The sequence below is a fragment of the Capricornis sumatraensis genome, chromosome 6, assembly GCF_032405125.1.
Source record: "Capricornis sumatraensis isolate serow.1 chromosome 6, serow.2, whole genome shotgun sequence".
NCBI lineage: Eukaryota > Metazoa > Chordata > Mammalia > Artiodactyla > Bovidae > Capricornis > Capricornis sumatraensis.
Window position 1 is genome coordinate 85,637,708 of NC_091074.1, and position 13,385 is coordinate 85,651,092.

The following is a 13,385-nucleotide window of genomic DNA, read 5'->3' on the forward strand; positions in this document are numbered from 1 at the left end:
GGCCAAATCAGGGCAACGACTCCCTGCAGAGCCGGTAACTCAGAATGGAGCCCGGCCAGACCTGCCTGAGTGAGACCCGGGGGATGATGGGAGTGCCTGGAACCGGGGCTGAAAACAACACAGGGCCAGGCAGCTAGTGCCCTTGCTCCCTTCATTGTTCTAGTGGATCTGGCAAAGTCTGCCTTGAAACCCTCCTGTCCACCCAGAAACCTCTCAGAGCCCTAGGGACTACCCCAACTCACCTGCGCACCTCTGGGGGTTCTCTCTGGATTTTGGAGCTGGCTTCTACCACCTCTTTGGCAACTTTACCGCTGCAAAAAAGACAGAAACACGGCGTCTGTGCACAGATGCTCAGAGTGGAAGGGGAGGGTTGTGTGCACTTTGTTTTTTTAAACTTCACAGTGGTCTGACCCAACTCTTAAGAATCCATGCCTTCTACTCCTCCATGAGGGGATATTACTACAGAGTTTGAGAGATCCTGTGGGCATAAGAGGTGAGTGGAAAGGGAGCCCCCAAACTGGGATGTGGCCCAAAGTGCACTGATTTACAAGTATCAATACCATATTCTAACATCAAAGGCTGTGCCGAGGCCAACCCCATCATCGAAGTGGAACCGTGGGTACCCACCTATATCGAAATCTACTTCCTTTAAAAAATATCTTGCTGCTTGAAACTGTCTTGATCTGACTGGATTTTGCATACCTGTAAGAAAAAGCAGAGCAGAGGTGGTATGCCACTGCAAAGTCCAAGCGGAACATGCTGTAATGTGTGGTAATCAGATATTTCTGACTGCCAAGAAAGAGATACGTTATACTGTTATCTCTCTCTTACACACACTCATACTCTCTTTCACACACACACACACACACACACACACACACACACCTGAAAGAAATGTTTCTTTCACCATGTATGTTGCAATCTGGTCTTTTCTATGTGATCTCTTTTCATTATTGTATATGCTGTTGGTGACCCACACATTTGGTATCATAATCTATTACCAGGTTCATGATCTGCAAAAAGGACCAGGCAATATCAATGATCAGCAGGGATTCTTTCCCAGTTTCTGCTGCAGTGACAGGAAGAGGGTGGGCTAAGGCAGAGGGCATCATTACAGTTTTTTGCTGGGCAGACTTTCTTGCCTGGAGCTATGCCAGCACTGCAGCAGAAAGCAGTTCCTTGGTGACACAGGTCATGCCCCATGTCACATAGAACTCACCTACTGTGTATTTTCTGGGAGATGGCACAGGGGCCTATGTCACCATGGAAATGATCCCTGGTTTCTGAGTATTAACACGGGTTAAGGTGTCACCATGACCTAGTGCCCTTTAAAAGAAACCACACCAGTCGATGACTAAGATACACGAGGAACAGAAGCCCAGCCAAGCCCTGATTCAGCACCTCTGAGCCCTTCCCATAAATACAAACAAAACACCACCACTCTGAAAGAACAGTTCAGAACATGTGCAGTCCAGAGGCCACACACGGGGCATTTGATTCCTATGATACCTCAGTATACCTCAAAGTCAGACACTTTGAGCCTAATGCGGTTAAACCCAACAAATTAGAAAAAATGGGTCTACAGGGTTCAGGATCATTTTAAACTATTGATCATTACAAAATCTCAATAAAAACCAAACAGAACAATATGCTCTATGGAATTCTGAGTAGAGACAATCACACAATGAGGGCTGTGTCTGGAAGCTTCGGTGTGGGCAGTGAGCCCCAGCCCTGAGTCCATGAAGCCTGGGTTCAATCACTTAGCACTATTAACCAATTGTCTCTTCTGCTCTGTGCACCAAGGAAGACACAAGCTCAAGGAAGACACAACTTTACATTCATGGAATGTAAGGCCCAGAGGGAAATGGATATTCATCTAGAAACCCCACAAAGAAGAGAACAAAGGTAAATTACAAGCAGTGGTGCTATGAAGAAAAAGATGCAATGGGAGTATGGAGGTGGTGCTGGTCTGATCTGGGAGCCACAGAAGGTGGCCTGAGGAAGAGATCTCTAAGCTGAGCTTCAGGGGAGGGGAGGTGTTAACACAGTGGGTGGTGGCTGTGTTCTAGGCAGAATGCCCAGCAGGTAAAAGCCCAGACCCTGAGCACCGGGGGGACTAAGATGGTCTGATGTACATTTCCCTGTGCTGTTCTTACGACTGTTTTACAGTCTCACTCACACATTCTCCCCACTAATTTAGTGGGACCTGACCTTCAGCTGTCCTTGTTAAAGATTCGGTCTTTGTCCTCAGGACAATGGAAAGTCACAAAAAATACTATTTTGCAAACCACCCAAACCCACAGAGAAGAGTACCGGCTACAAAGGATGAATCCAGGGAGCAAGATGGGCAGGAGAGGGGGTCAAGCCCAGGGAGAGGGATTCCTGTCAAGGCAGGGCCCAGAGAAAACAGCATGGGAGCCCTAAGGATAAGCAGAGCACATGAAACCCACACTGCAGAGGGGTCTAGATGCCTAGGACAGGCTGCTGGCCAAAGCCAGGCTACAGACCACATGCACTCAAGAGGAGAAATGGCCCAGCAAGCCTCACTAATGGAGTCAGCATCATTGTGCCTCCTCCCTTGAGGAAGTGCCTGGTCTGGGCCTTTTTGCTACCCTACCTCCAATCTTAGCCCCAGAGAGGCACAGGCCTGGACACATTTCCCATCTCAGCAGAGTTGTTGCTCCCAAGTATTCAGAGGTAGGAGGTGGAGAAACTTTTAAAGCAGTTTCTGCTTTTTTATTGTCTTGTTGTTGTTGCTCTAGGTTCCTAAGGATGCTCACGGCAAGGTCATCTGCTAAAAAAGCTTACTAGGAGTCCTAATTGCAGTTTTTGAAATTCAGACTCAACTCTGTACCCATTTTATGGAGGTGTGGCTAGCACAGCAATTCCACAGATGGGGGCTCGTCTAGGGAGAAGTGGGTGGCTCTGTCTCTCGCCAGTTCAGCCTCAGCTCCTGCCCTTCTAAGTCCCATGCAGAGGCCACTGCCTCAGAACAGCCTCTTGGTGGAAGGCCTCACAGCACTTCATTGCATCTACACAAACCCACCAAATACGTCAAGGAAAACTGGCTAGAAGGCATGTTTCACAGAGAAAGCGAATAGCTGTCTGGTCAGGGTGAGAGGAGTGAAAAAAGCGTTGGCTTCTTTCTAACAGTTAAGTGCCCTTATTGGTTATTTGTGAGGTTTCACTGTCTCAGAGACACTCTATCGAGAGCATTACCACCAATCCCCTGCCCTCCCAAATGTTCAGGGAGACACCCAATAATGTCTGGCCTGAGGTCTTTTATGGAGTTTTAACAGGGGAATTTATTCTGAGAGCGTGAACCCCACAAAACCCCTGGGAAGTGGGAAACGGACAGTGGGATGGGAAGGAAATGAATGAAGGCAAGAGAAATGTGGCTGGGTCAGAGGACACGCATGCAGTTGTGGCCACCTTTGGCTGTATATCAGTAGATGCTGGAGCAGGGTTAGGAGTACCAGCTCCCAGGAGCCATCACTGGAGAGGCTCATTCAGTCCCTCTAGATAGGGGCCCGGGAATTTGTATTTTTATCAAACACTCCAAGGTCATTCCAAGGCTGCCTACTTGTATCAGAGAAACTCGGAGTCCCCACATCCTCCTTGAATGACTCCCAGGTGGCATTTTACCCCAAAACACAGGAGCTCAGGATTCTTTCCTGCTTCTGGTCCTGTGACCTTTGTCAAGTCATGTAGCTTCTCTGAGCCTTAGTTTCTTTACAAATTTTTTAAAGAATGATGATATTAGATTACTTAATTCATAGTGTTCTGAGGAGGGTTAAATAAGAAGTGCTAAATCACTTCAGTTGTGTCAGACTGTTTGCGACCCCATAGACTGTAGCCCGCCAGGCTCCTCTCTGTCCATGGGATTTTCCCAGGCAACAATACTGGAGTGGGTTGCCATATCCTACTCCAGGGGATCTTCCCAACCCAGGGATTGACCCACATCTCTTTTGTCTACTGCATTGGCAGGTGGGCCCTTTACCACTGGTGCTACCTGGGAAGGCTTAAATGAGACGAAATGATCTGAAAACATGTATGGTACTCCTTGCTCATTATATGACACCCTCCGTCCCTCTCTCTCTTCCCCTACCCCTGGTATCACTCTCCAAACCTCTGCATTGCCTTCTCACTGTTGAGCTACTGAAGCCAATTCTCTAAGCCGTGGCCATACTGGGAACCATGTCAAACACTCTGAAGGCAAATAAAAGCTTCAGGCTCCAGCTCTAGCTGACCCGTTCCAGCTCTCTGCTCCCAGGCTCTCCCATCCATGAGCCCAGAGCAAGACTTCCTCCCAGTGAAGGCAACGCCGGCACAGCCTAGTAGCAGTAGCAGTTCTCTCTCCTCTAGCCTCCTTTCTGGTCTTTCCTCTCCCCAGTTCCATCTCCAGCTACTCATCAAAACCTCAGCACAGAAGCACTGGCTATTCTCAAATCTCTGACCTCACAGGGAAATCCAGTCCCCAGCTGACCAGCACCTGACTGGGTGATGCCTGTGTATTCAAATGGTGGTCTCGTTATTTCTCTCTTTTCTACTGTCACAACTCTCCCCCACCCCCAGAACATTCAGAGCAGAGTCACTCTACCTAGAGACCCCTTCCCATGGGGTTATGGAGTTCTGTCCAGTCCTGACACTGAAAGTCTGTTTTAAATGGGATACTATTTGTGAGACGTGCATACATACTCACAGTGCTTGGAATAGAAAAAGCATTCTCTGAGTATCAGTGTCATCTTATGTATACACAGCACAGCTCTGCAGGAATATGTCCTCACTCACCCTTGCTTCCAGCTTCTCCTCTGGTACCTGTTAGTACAGGAGCTGAGGACGGAGGTCAGGTTAGGTGCTGGGGAGACACTGGCTGGTGCTCTAAAGGCCACCTCTAGAACTAACAATACAATTTCCCTTTTCCCTAGGGTTTATAGCTTCTGGAGTAATCACTGTAATAACAATATATGTTATTACTGAGCCCTACTAGGCATCATTCACCATCCAAAGCACACTGCATTCTCAGTTGCTCAGTCACGTCTGATTCTTTGTAACCGTATGGACTGAAGCCTGTCAGGCGCCTCTGTCATGGGATTCTCTGGCAAGAATACTAGAGTGGGTTGCTATTTCCTCCTCTAGAGGATCTTCCCAACCCAGGGATAAGTCCCCCATCTCCTGCATTGCAGGTGGATTTTTTTTACTGCTGAGCCACCAGGGATGTGCTTAAATGCACTAATTTATTATTTAAAAAGCACTTTAAATACACTAATTTATTTCATCCTCACAGCTCTCCCACAGGAAGAAGCAATCCACATTCTTACATGAGGAAACTGAGGCACAAAAGGGTAAATTCACTTAATAACAGTCACATCATAGAAGCTGGAGGAACCAGGCTGCAAACCCAGGCTTTTCTGTATTTTTAAAATAATGTCTTGGCCATGCAGGTCCTCGTACTTTAGAATGCATCAGGATCACTGGGTGGGCTTTTGAAAATACAAGGTTCTGATTCAGTAAGTCTGAGTTGGAGCCAGGCCTTTAAAACAAGTTCCCCAGAAATGCTGATGCTGGTCCAGGGACCCAAACTTTGAGAATCACATGATTAGAGCACACAACCCTAGGTTGCAGGCTCACCCTGCCTGGAAAAGGTATATTACTACTAATATCAAGATCCTTCATCCCAGATTCTGAATTTTTAAAATAAAAGCTTTATTGAAATATAATTCACAAAACATAATGTTCATCCTTTTAGATTGTACACTTGAGTGGTTTTCAGTATAATTTACAAAGTTAGAGATTCATAAAAAACATATCTTCATTACCCTCAAAAGAACCTCCCAATACCTATTAAAAGTCCCTTCCTTCTTTCACTCCTTAGCATCATGTTTTCAAGTTTCATCCATGTTGTAGCAGGAATCAGTAGGTACTTCCTCCCTTTTATGGCTCAATAATATTCCATTGTATGGATATACCACTTTCCTTTATCCTTTCATCAGTTGATAGGCATCTGTTTTAACTATGATGAAGAATGCTACTATGAACACTCGTGTACACATTTTGGTGAGGACTCAGATTTCAGATTAATTGGGTCTCAGGTAGGGTCCATGTTGTTATTGTTTAAAAGTTCCCCCAGGTGATTCTAATGTGCAGTCAGGCTGAGGATCTCTGGTTTAGAACCTCATTACTCAAGTGTGGGCCATACACCTGCAGCTCAGCATCACCAGGGAGCTTATTAGAAATCTGGATTCCTGGGCCCCACCCGGACCTACTGAACCAGCATCCACATTCTAACAGGATTTCTGGGTAACTCTCATGCTCACTGAAGTGTGAAAGATCAGTTTATGGAGATACTCTGGGTCCTTGACGACCAAGTGTAATCTTGATGACCAAGTGTAATCTTGATGACCAAGTGTAATACTGTTTCTTTGACAAAATGCACACTAACCCAGACAAGAAATTTATTAGGGACTACCTTTATGTCCTGCACAAAATTCCATAGAAAGCTGGGGAAAGAGAGTGTCATTTGAGCTTCCACTGTGTCCCACAGCACAGTCTCAGCCTAAAGCAGGTGTGAGATAGATTCATCAGAAGAACCACCAGGGAGCCACTGAACTCTTCAGGGAATCTAATGCACTTTCAGGGAATCAGTGTCCAGAAATGGCACATCCCAGGGCTCTGGGGATGGCAGCACCCAAAACACATGGCAGGGAGGAAGCTCTCAGATGGTGACTGTCTAAGTCTGTGTTGGGGACCCCCAGGGGGTTGGAGCAGGAGGGAGAATTTCTGTTTCTGGGCTCTGTTCCCAGGCAGCAGATCTCAGAGCCAGGGCTCTCAAACCTGATCAGTGGCCCCGGGCCAGCTGACAACTAGCAGCACATTCATGTGTTAAAAGCGTACTAGAGAATTCTTGGCCATGAGGCCTCCCTATTCTCATGACAGGTGAAGTGCAAAGGAGGAAACAAACCACTCCCAATCCAGGAAACAAGATCAGGGCTTTGTGACATGGATAAATCCAGAGTCGGCCATACAGAGTGAAGACAGAAGGAGAAAAACAAACATCGCATATTAACACATATGTATGAACTCTAGAGAAGTAGAACTGATGAACCTATTTGTAGGGCAGGAAGAGAGATGCAGACATAGAGAACAGACCTGTGGCCACAGCAGGGGAAGGAGAGGGTGGGACAAACTGAGAGAATAGCACTGACGTATATACACTACCATGTGTCAACTAGATCGCTAGTGGGAAGCTGCTGGATGTACAGCAAAGGAAGCTCAGCTTGGTGCTCTGTAATGATCTAGAGGGGTGGGACAGGGGTGACTCAAGAGGGGGTGACTCAAGAGGTGGGGGTGTGTATATGTGTGTGTGTGTATATGTATATATATATGTATATATCTGATTCATGTTGTGCAACAGAAACTAACAACACTATAAAGAAATTATACTCCAATTAAAAGAGAAAAAAAAAGATCAGCGCCTTGCTCTGCCGGCCCAGACCATGCAGGCCAAAACCATGATCAGCTGGAAGCAGGGCCAGGAAAGGAAGCAGGCAGTGGAGTGCCGGGGTCCTGCCCCGGTGGATCCAGGGAATTCGAAGGGGAGATGGCGTAGGTGAGGAAAACTTATTTATTTAGTTAGAAATATGGCTTCCCTGGTGGCTCAGATGGTAAAGAGTCTGCCTGCAGTGCGGGAGACCTGGGTTTGATCCCTGGGTTGGGAAGATCCCCTGGAGAAGGAAATGGCAACCCACTCCAGTACTCTTGCCTGGAAAATTCCATGGACTAGGAGGCTCCTCAGAGTCTGGTAGGCTACAGTCCATGGGGTTGCAAAGAGTCCAAGGAAAACTTATTTATTTAACTAGAAATATAAAGAGAGATTAGGAAGAAATAGTGTAGTAGGAAAATTTAGTGGAGAAAAGAGGCTGAATAACTTGGTTTATGGGGAAAGCCAATAAAACTTCAGGACAAGAAGTTTGCACCATCTACGTCAGGCCACCGGCACTCGTTTAAATAGCAGAGAGTGCCCCGCCTTGGGCTCCCTCTCTCACGGGACTTAAAAGCCAGGGCAAGTAAGTAGACATGGTGAGCCTCCTCACTCCAGATGGGAATTCAGCCAGAAAATAGAGTAAAGAGGACACAGGGGAAACCAGTCCAGTGACTGGCCCATCCTCTATTGTCCAGAAAGGCCTTTTATACCTTTTTTTTGTACATAGAGATCAATGGATAATATAAAATTATGCAGCATCAGCAGCCCTGACTCTTACCGAGACTAGGCTTTCTCTCTGCATACCTAGTTGTATACACAAGTCTTAGGTGATTTACATCATCTTCTGGCCAGAAGGCCAATTAACATTTTACAGCCCTTTTCTGATAAGGGTTTGTCAACCAGAAGACTTATTTGTCTTAAAAGTGTTGTTCTTCCCAAAGTCTGGTGCCACTCTCAGAAAGCACTAAATAAAGTTACATTCTTACATAGCAAGGACACAAGAGGAGTGCAGTGATATATAACAAAGAAAAGTAATTAACTCAAAAGTCTAGTGTTGCTAACATCAAAACTACTATATTCCTATTCCTATATCCCAGTTACATTGATTAATATCTTTCAGGTGCCTAAAAGATAAAGAATATGGAGGCCTGGCAGCAGTCATTGACTCAACAGTGAAACCCATCACCAGTATAATTTTTAGCTTTTTAGAAAAGGCTCTGTATCTTTAAGATGCTTTAAGCTTTGTGCCTCTCATGGTTGGGGGCCTGTAAACAATTCACTAGTTGTACAAAGTCTGGGGGAACCTGTCAGGCAAGTTAGAGAGCCATCAGACGGGTTTGAGCTGAAACATTCCTTTCATATGCAGGAGACTGAAGCCCTGAGTTACCTTTTTTCCAGAGAACGTCAGAAGAGTGGAAAGCACAGTACGATAAAATCAGGCCTACTCTGGTTTTTGTGGGTAGATATTCAGGAAAACCCAGGGGGAACCCCTGAAGCCGGATCACGCCTTTGCGTTTTGTCGGGCTTCCTTCCTCATGACCTTTGCCATGGGCGGGATTCCTCACACTGGCTCCTGGCAGTGGAGGAAGCTCTGAGCTTCACAGAGTCAGAGCTCTTCAGAAGCAAAGGGACTGGGCTCTGCAACCAACTGGCACTCAGAAAACATTTCCTATTCATGGAGCAGGGAGTCGTCATAGTCATAGCAGCAGCTACCACTTACTGATGGTCAGTGTGCTTGGCAGGACTAGACACTGCAGGGCAGGGATTACCAATTGAATTTTACAGATGAAAAATAAAGATAAGGCTCAAAGTGTTCATTGTTTTGTTTCAGGTCACATGACTAGTAAGCAACAGAATCAAGGTTCAAACCCAAGTCTGTTGGCCTCCAAAGCCCACTATTCTTAACACGAGGCCACAGTGATACAAGCAAATCATACCTAAGTCCCAGCTTCCTCCCTTCAACAGATGAGCCAGATGTGGTCAGCCACTGGTTCAAGGTCACACTGCTGGGTCAGGATAAGCTCTATCTTTCCTCTTTCTTAAGGAACAGGGATAATTATGGGATAATGGTGGAACAATGTTTGGACAAATCTCAGGTCAGGATAAATATTAGGGATTAGAAGTCTTAATGGGAGAGACGGGGTAGCCTGGCAGAGGTGTTGACGCAAGGACCCAGTCAACTCTGTATGGTGCCACCTGTTCTCACAGTTACACTCCTTGGGTGTTCAGAAGCTTCTACAGATGACTGGAAGTGATATCTTTGATATGCCTACTTGGCCCATTCAACGATAGAATTGTCAGACTACTTTGTTAGCTGGCAGATAATAAGCATACTCCAAATGCCTCAAATGGATTCCTTTGATTGTGGGTTTTCCCCCTTTCTCTCCTCTCTTTTCAATTGTGTTTTTACATTTATTTTACTCCATATACCAACTGACTCTCTCACTCATAATAAAACAATACACGTGCAAAAACTATTCAATGTCCTGAATAATCAGATTGTGGTGATGGTTGCCTAAATTGGTGAATTATACTAAAACCCCGGAACTCACACATTGAAACAGTTGATTTTATAGTATGTGAGTATTATCTCAATTTTTTTAATGGTTAAAAACAAAAAAAAGATGTGTAGGCTCCAACTAAGACTAAGAACATCAGACTGTCTGCCTTTCCTTCTCTCTGCTGTCATGTGAATGGAGTGGTCTAGACATGCTGAGTTTTCAGAGGTCATCAGCTATTCTATGTTTAGCAGTCTTCAAACACTGCAGGAGACTCACAGATGCCTTGATGTCTTATTGATATGCATCATGATTCCTAGAAGCACAGCATTTTGTGAATCATCTCATCCAAGCGTTTTCAAATTATGCTCCTGATAGCATCTGCCCAAGACTTGGGAGTTTTCACTCCAAATCTGGGAAAGTCATGGGCAAACTCAGACAACTGGTCACCCAACCTCCTGCAGAACAGTGAGCAATGAGTCAAGGGTCTCTAGTCCCCAGTCCCAACTTTGGTCCCCACCAACAGCACAGCTTCTCTACTTTTATCTTTTTTTGCATAAGCTTTGTCTACACTTTCTGTGTAAGGAAAAGAGTTCTGTGGCTTAAAAGAGGTTGAAAAACACTGTTTCAGCCTTCATTCTCCTGAAGGCCCTTATAAGCCAAAGCCCAGGATGATCAGAGATTCAGTAGTTTCAGGTGAGTCTAATAAGTAAGACTATTTCAGTGTATCAGGGCAGGATAGCAGAGTGGAACAAAATCCACCTGGATGAACTCCAAGGGAGAGTGGTGCTGATACCTCAGGCAGGGCTCACTAGGCTCCTGACTGCGTCCATCACCACTGCTCTTCCAATCAGTAATGATCTCAATGGTTCAGGACATTGAATGGTTTTTGCACATGTATTGTTTTATCATGAGGAGAAACTAGAACTTATGGAAAAATCCTAAATTTGAACCTTTTTTAAAACCTGAGAGTTTTATGGATGGTTTCTGAAGTTCTGTGCAGCACTGACTTTCTGTGATCCTAGAAGACCCTGATGGCATTCTACCTACAAACCTTTGGCCCTCATCTCTAAACACTGACGCCTTCTTACCAGGAATATGTGTGACTCTCTGCCTAAGGTTTCTTTTTCTGTTGTTGAGAGCATATACAACCCAAGCTCAGAGTAAGCCAGAAGTGCTAGAGAGTATTAACTTTGCCCTTCTAAGTGTCTCTAAACTAAAATGAATGGGGAATTGGTAGATAAACAGACCAATCTCTTTGCCAGTCAGTGGGAGAACTTTGAGGCACATTCTGCAGTCTGCTAGGGTTCCCCAGCAGACACAGCTGAGTCCAGCAGCTCACAGTAGTGACTACTCAATATCATGCCCTATATTTCTTGCTTCCCCTCTCCCTCCTCCACTCCCCTATTGGTACATTCAGTAACCACACCCCATTTGCACTAAGCTCTTCCCAAGGTCTGCTTCTAAGGGGGGCACCAACCAGAAACAGATCCTGTGACATGTTGAATGGAAACAACAGTGCCCCTCCCCCCAAAAAGCCCAAAGCAATTAGGAAACACCCAGTATAAAGTTCAAGACATGGTCAGGCCAACAGTGGTTGGGAGTCACTCTGAACAATGCAGCAAAATTATAACTCACTTAAATATAATAAAAAATGACTATATTAAAAGAAATGAATACGTAGCTGTTTACAAAACATAAAGGACTCCAGAAGCGCTTTTCAAACCTATGATTAAATGAATAAAAGTGACTTACTTATAAAAGGCCTGGTTCTCCACCCCACACTTCCAAAGATGCTTGCAGGCAGCTGGTGTTGAAGTATGAAATGCCAACACGGCTTTTTTCTGATAAAATATAACAAAACAATTAAGGGCACGTTAAACACAGTTTAAGTTTTTCATATTTTTCTTTTAAGAATTTACCTATTTGTATCCCACCACCTACCAAACAGAACTGAAGTAATTTATGCATTGCCATGTACTTAGAAGATGCTAAAGGCATATTCCTCCTTCCCTCACCCTTTGCAGATATTACTAACCTTTCCAGGTCCTGTTCTGGATAAAGAACAGCTTCATAATCTTTCTCAACACTCCAGGCATCACCTACCTCTCAATCAGACTTGGATGAATTTAAAATTTTACTCACCATTCTTGAATATCTAGTGCTTAAACACTAGGCTCAAGAAAGTCAAGAAACTTTCAGACTGAGCTCTGAGGCTCTTCAGTAATGGCCTCCTCCCAAGTGATAAACCCAACCTACATGTGGTAACTCCTTGATTTTAAGATTCCCAAAACTTCTACTTTTTATAAAACTCTAATCAACACTGGTTGATACCTATCTTTAAATATTATTAATTCATTTCCTAATTTTGTATTCTGGCAATTGATAGAGGTAGGGAGAAGAGCCATTAGCTATTTCTCAAGTCAGTGAAAGTTAAAGTGTTAGTATCTCAGTCATGTCTGACTCTTTGTGTCCCCATCGACTGTAGCCCACCAGGCTCCTCTGTCCATGGAATTCTCCAGGCAAGAATACTGAACTGGGTTGTAATTCCCTTCTCCAGGGGATCTTTCCGACTCAGGGATCAAACCCTGGGTCTCCTGCATTGCAGGTGTATTCTTTACCATCTGAGGCACTGGAAAGCCCAAGTCTATCACAACCTAGTTCTTACACAGGGGTATATGGTCAGCATTGTTCACTGGATTAATTCTTAAATGTGTGCTGCTGCTGCTAAGTCGCTTCAGTCGTGTCCGACTCTGTGCGACCCCATAGACGGCAGCCCACCAGGCTCCTCTGTCCCTGGGATTCTCCAGGCAAGAATACTGGAGTGGGCTGCCATTTCCTTCTCCAATGCATGAAAGTGAAAAGTGAAAGGGAAGTCACTCAGTCGTGCCTGACTCTTAGCGGCCCCATGGACTGCAGCCTACCAGGCTCCTCCATCCATGGGATTTTCCAGGCAAGAGCACTGGAGTGGGTTGCCATTGCCTTCTTAAATGTGTAAACCTGGTGTTATTTACCTCTAAATTTCCGGTATCACCACAAACTTTAACATCATGGTCTTTGGGGGCTACATTACTACAGGTACATGTCATACCTGAAACTTTCTCATGCACAGGCACACCTGCACACACGCATGTGCAAACACACGCATGCACACCCAACAACAGACAGGTAGAAAAGCAGTTTCTGACCTCCTTCTGGGTGCCAATCACATAAAATGTCTTCCCTTCAAACTTCAATTTGCAGACATCTGGCCTAAGAAAAGAAAATCTCTTTGGGTGAGAAGAAAAAAAAAAAAGTGGCAGCTAATTAAGGTACACGCTTTCCCATAGGAATCCATCTGACTCACAAATGCCAAGCAGACAGCAATGAAACAAGATATTATCTTATCATTGCTGGAGGCCAAA

The 13,385-nt window shown here is 45.1% G+C and overlaps 1 protein-coding gene across 1 annotated transcript in view; it reads right to left on the reverse strand.

Moving 5' to 3' along the window:
- Positions 1 to 13,385, reverse strand: part of FRMD3 (FERM domain containing 3) — a 339,467-nt gene that overhangs the window by 73,962 nt on the left and 252,120 nt on the right. Inside the window, exons 9-12 of the mRNA XM_068974120.1 lie at positions 13,170 to 13,233; positions 11,737 to 11,825; positions 628 to 702; positions 243 to 311 (exon numbers count right to left, since the gene is read on the reverse strand). Of these exons, the coding sequence (XP_068830221.1) occupies positions 243 to 311; positions 628 to 702; positions 11,737 to 11,825; positions 13,170 to 13,233 (297 nt within the window). The remainder of the gene's footprint in view (positions 1 to 242; positions 312 to 627; positions 703 to 11,736; positions 11,826 to 13,169; positions 13,234 to 13,385) is intronic.